Source organism: Lactuca serriola, chromosome 2 (assembly GCF_051521515.1).
Source record: "Lactuca serriola cultivar US96UC23 chromosome 2, Lser_US96UC23_V15, whole genome shotgun sequence".
NCBI classification, from domain to species: Eukaryota; Viridiplantae; Streptophyta; class Magnoliopsida; order Asterales; family Asteraceae; genus Lactuca; species Lactuca serriola.
Window position 1 is genome coordinate 178,251,694 of NC_136409.1, and position 5,754 is coordinate 178,257,447.

A 5,754-nucleotide genomic window follows, 5' to 3' on the forward strand; every position below is an offset into this window, starting at 1 on the left:
GTCACCTTTATACCCTAGAGTTTACGGCCGTAAACTCGATGTTAGGGCTGTAAATTCCAAACTCTTGGAGTTTTGGAACTTAAATGATGCATACTTTACCCTAAAGTATCCTCTCTCCAGTTATCTCTTGCAGTACTAGGCTTTAAAGCACTCAAACTGACTCCAAAACTGCTAAAATTTAGCAATTGAAAGTGTGACTTTGATTGAATGCAGGGATTGATATAAGATATAAATTTCGAGTTGTCACAATAAGATCCATTAAAATAGTTTTTTAGTAGTAAATAATTGACGAATACCTGAAGATCATTGATTCGAAGATCCTTGACTAACTGTAGTCCCATGATTAGCGCCTCGTATTCTGCTTTGTTGTTAGTTGCATTGAATTCACAACTAATTGCATGGGGTAGGATGTCCTCCTGTGGTGATTTTAGTATGATCCCCAAGCTAGTTCCTCTTTGGTTTGATGCTCCATCTGTGAGCAATGTCTATCTTCCCATGTTTTCCTCTTCGAGATGTTGTTTTGCTTCTATTTCTACTTCAACTCTTAGATCATCACTAAAGTCAGCCACAAAATCTGCCAATGCTTGGGACTTGATGGGAGATCTTGTTTTGTACTTTATGTCATACGTGCTTAGTTTCATAGACCATTTCGCCATTCTTCCTGACATTTTTAGTTTTCTCATAACCTTCGTAATTGGATAGTTAGTTCTTATGATTATAGGGTGTGTTTCAAAATAATGTCTTAATTTAGTAGAAGCTATTACCAATGCAAGTATGAGCTTTTGAAGGTGAGAGTACCTGGTCTCAGGATCGAGGAGACTTTTACTTACATAATATATGGGATGTTGCTTCCCGTCGAGATCCTTGGCTAGTACAACGCTCAACGTGTTTGAGGATACTGACAGGTAAAGAAGGAGTAACTCACCATCTAGTAGTGTTACCAATAGAGGTGGTGAGCATAAATATTTTTTAAGCTCTTGGAAAGCCTCTTCGTGTTCGTTGGTCCATTCGAATCTTTGTTCTTCTTCCAGATGTCATAAAAGGCTTGCATCTTTCTGAGGATATTGAGATGAACTTGTTTAGGGTTGCCACTCTTACTGTTAATCTCTTAATATCCTTTTGTCAAGGCTGGTGATTTCGTCACTTTTTTATCCAAAAAAAAAATACCATATTTTTGAAATATCTATGAAACATTCTAGTAGAATATTAGAATATTCTAGTAGAATATTAAAATATTTTACGTATCTGACAAATCTACTAGAATACTAAAATATTATAACATTCTAAAAATCACATTGGAATATTTACAGTGTAATACTTTAATTGAATATTTCACGTATTTTTAAAAAAAATGGTAATTTTTATTTATTTTTTAGGTAAAGTAAATGACGAAAATAATAATTATTTTTTTTTTTGGATTTTTCCCTTTATTTTGCATTTTAAAATTACTTTTAGATATGCGTCTCACGGTCTTACAAATTATATATATATATATATATATATATGTGTGTGTGTGTGTGTGTGTTAGGGACATGATCCAATAATTATATTCGGAATCCTTAATATTGTGAAAACCTCAAAATCATTAAATATATCACAGGATCCTGATTATTATTTTAGAAGCTTGTTTGGAAAATAAAATAAGATTAATTTATGAAAAAAACAATATTATTTTTAAAAAATTCGAAAAAATTGAGTTTTAGGCCAAATGCAAAGGTTTCAATTCAATTAGAAGAGGAAGGTATACTTCATATGTACTTTTTTATTGTTTTCTTGTCGCTTGACCGCAGGGCCGGCCCAACTACATGGGCAAGTTGGGCTTAGGCCCAGGGCATCAAAAAAATGGGGGCATATTTTTTATCCAGCAAGTTATAATATATGTATATAATTTTGGCCCAAAAATTAAACCCAATTACTCCAATAGTCTAGCAAGTCAGCATTAGGGCATTCCGATTCAGCGATCTTGACTCTTGAGCTTGAGCGCCAAGTGAATTAGCGCAATCGGGAGATGATGAGTCGGGAGATGAGGAGTCGGTCAACCAACGTTCGAATGGATTCAACGTATTTGTTGTGTGAGCATCACCGATTCAGCCGATTTCTTATTCAATCTTCTTCTCAATTTCTTATTCAATCTTTTTCTCAATTTCTTATTCAATCAACCAATCTTCTCTAAAACTTATAGCCTATACGTTTAATCGAGGAAACCAAGGGAAGTACGAACTAGTGAAGAAGGCAAGAAATCAAACACAGCCGTGAAGAAGGGAAGTACGAACCAGTGAAGAAGGCAAGAAATCAAACAGATAAACACAGCCGTGAGTTTTCTTCTTATTGCAATTTGCCAATTTCTATTCTTCATTCTGATAAACTCGAATTTTGGGTGGGTTTTCTTCAATTGATTGTGAGTCTATGAGTTTTCTTCAATCATTGTTTCTTTTTTCTTAATATGATTAATTGAATATTGTGATTTGTTGTTTGAGTTGCAGATTTGGAAATTGGAATTTTCAATTGTTTTCAAATAGAAAACGAAGTGAACACAGTTTTTGAATTCTCTTTTCAGTTCTCATTTTGTGCTCTTCAACTTATTAGGGTAAGTTTTCTATTTTTCTTCTAATGATTTTTTTTATTTCTGTATGAACATCAACCACAGTTTCTGAATTATCTAAAGTTTTGTTTTTGTTTCTGTGATGTGAATCAGGACTTGGGACTTGGGAGGCTGATTTTTGTTTATTTTGAAATCTTGAAAGGTATATATTTATTTCATTGTAGTGTTATTACTTATTAGTCAGTAGTTGTTGAAAATGGATTTGTATTTCTGATTGTATGTTTTAATTTTCAGATTATCGGCATCTTCAAAGTGGGAAATAAAAATGAAAACTTTGGCCAGGTTGTATCTTTCTTTGCTTAGCTTTTATAACTAGAATTATTGATTTTTTTTCTTTGCTTAGCTTTTTTCTTTGCTGATTTTTAAATATGTTTCCCCGAAAACAACCACCGGGTGCTCAAAATAGAAAACGAAAAAGAAAAGAACAAGAAGAGGCTAATCAATTAAGAGGGTCTTTGAATAAATATTTTGTTAGAAATCAAAATTCCAATGATCCGGTTAATAATTTTAATGTTCCACCTAGTACTACCAATGATTCGGTTGATATTTCCATTGATTTTGAAAAAAATAATTTTTTTGATAAAGATAAACCAAGTGATTTTAATATTTTTGATCCTAGAGTATGGGATGATTTAGATTCAAAAATGAAAGATTTACTAATAGAAAAAGGGCCAAATAGAGAAGTTGATACCAACACAATTTTTCCAAAAGATTCACTTGGTAGACATTTTTCATTTGATTTTTTCATTCGGAAATTAAGAAATGGTGATTCTTTTGATAGAAAATGGTTAGTGTATTCAAAAGAACTTGATAAAGTTTTTTGTTTTTGTTGTAAGTTGTTTAAAACTATTCGAACTAAAAGTAGTTTGGCAACCGAAGGAATTAAAGATTGGAAGTATCTTAGTGAAACATTAAAACAACATGAAAATAGTTCCGATCATATGGATAATTTAAGAACATGGAATGAAACGCGAATTAGGTTAAATAAAAACGAAACAATTGACAAAGAAATTCAAGAAATGATAAAAAAAGATACCGAACATTGGAAAGAAGTTATGGTTAGAATTATTTCTGTTGTAAAATGTTTAGCAAAAAATAACTTGGCTTTTCGTGGTACAAATGAAAAAATTTATGAAAACTCAAATGGCAATTTTTTAAGTGTAATTGAATCAATTGCGGAGTGGGATCCGGTAATGAAAGAACATTTTCGAATGATTCAAGACAAAGAAACACATAATCATTATCTTAGTCATAAAATTCAAAATGAATTAATTGAAATGTTAGCATCCGAGGTAAAATGTGCAATTATAAAAAAAATCAAAAGGGCAAAATATTTTTCTATAATTCTTGATTGCACTCCGGATGCTAGTCACCAAGAACAAATGACTTTAATTATAAGATGTGTAGATTTGGAAAGTGTTCCATTAAAAGTTAAAGAGATTTTTTTAGAGTTTTTAATTGTAGAAGATACATCCGGTCTTGGTCTTTTTAATGTTTTACAAGATGCCCTAAAATCTCTTGATTTGGATATTAATTATGTTCCTGGTCAAGGGTATGATAATGGGGCAAATATGAAAGGTAAACACCAAGGTGTTCAAAAACAATTGCTTGATATAAATAATAGAGCTTTTTATATGCCTTGTGGATGTCATAGTTTAAATTTGGTTTTGTGTGATATGGCAAATTCTTGCCAAAAGGCAAAAACTTTTTTTGGTACATGTCAAACGCTTTATAATGTTTTTTCCAATTCAACCAAAAGATGGAGTGTTTTACTTGAGTTTGTTGATGATCTAACACTTAAATCATTATCAGCTACTCGTTGGGAAAGTCATATTGAATGTGTTAAAGCAATAAAAACACAATTTTATCAAATAAGAAAAGCTTTTAAAAAACTATCTATAATAAGTGATAATGGACAAGTGTGTAGAGATGCTGATTCACTAGTAAATGGTGAATTTTCTAGTTTTGAATTTATTTTAAGTTTAGTTATATGGTATGATATTTTGTACAAAATTAATTTGGTAAGCAAAAAGTTTCAATCCAAAGAAATGCTTCTTGATGTTGTTGTAAAAAATTTAGAAGGGTTAATTAATTATTTTGAAGAATATAGGGAAAGTGGGTTTGACTTTGCTATTAGTGAAGCAAAAGAAATAGCAAATAGTGTTAAAGTTAAACTTGAATTTCCTCAAAAACGCAATAAAAAAAGAAAACAACATTTTGATGAAATTCCAAATACCGAAAGAGAACACCAATCTTCTCAAGAAGCATTTAAAAGAGATTATTTTTTTATTCTTGTTGATATGGCTCTTGTTCAATTAAAAAGTAGATTTGAACAAATGCAATATTTTGAATCGATATTTGGTTTTTTGTTTGATGGTTCCAAATTAGTTTCTTTAGTTGATGATGAATTAAAGAAATGTTGTTTAAATCTTGAGTCCAATTTGAAAAATGGTGAAGATTATGATATTGATGGAGATGGTTTATTCATTGAGTTAAAACTTTTGCAGAAAATGTTGCCGGATGAAGCATACAAAAGTCGAAGTCCTTGGACATCTATTCAAATAATGGAGTATGCAAGAAGAATGGATATGTTCCCTAATGTGTTGGTTGCATATAAGATATTATTGACGGTGCCGGTTACGGTTGCTTCCGCGGAAAGAAGTTTTTCAAAATTGAAGCTTTTGAAATCGTATCTCCGAAGTACCATGACTCAAGAAAGATTGAATGGATTAGCAATTTTAAGTATTGAAAGTGATTTTCTAAAAAATATTGATTATTGTAAAATAAGAGATGTTTTCACTTCAAAAAATGCGCGAAGACATCGTTTTAAGTGATTTTTTGTATATTTTAGTTGTGTTATTTGTTTGATTATAAAAATTACTGCATTTTTTATATTAGAAATTACTACATTTGTTTGATTATATGTTTTTGTTATTGTACGTTACACATATAAGGGCATAATTTTTTTATCTCGCCCCGGGTAGTAAAAAACAATGGACCGGCCCTGCTTGACCGTAATGTGATTTTTCACTCTCTTTGTTTACTATTCTAAACCAACGAATTATTCACATTTTACTTGCATCTTATTTTTTTAAAGCATTGATATATCGTAATATACAAGCTGTTAAAGCATGAAAAAGAAATAAAAAAAA

General features: G+C 30.8%; 1 protein-coding gene across 1 annotated transcript; it reads left to right on the forward strand.

The window, feature by feature from the left end:
- Positions 1-2,970: 2,970 nt before the first annotated feature.
- LOC145089820 (uncharacterized) lies at positions 2,971-5,436 on the forward strand. The gene has a single exon (XM_079028213.1). It carries the CDS (start codon positions 2,971-2,973, stop codon positions 5,434-5,436), a length of 2,466 nt encoding a protein of 821 aa, XP_078884339.1.
- Positions 5,437-5,754: the final 318 nt, after the last annotated feature.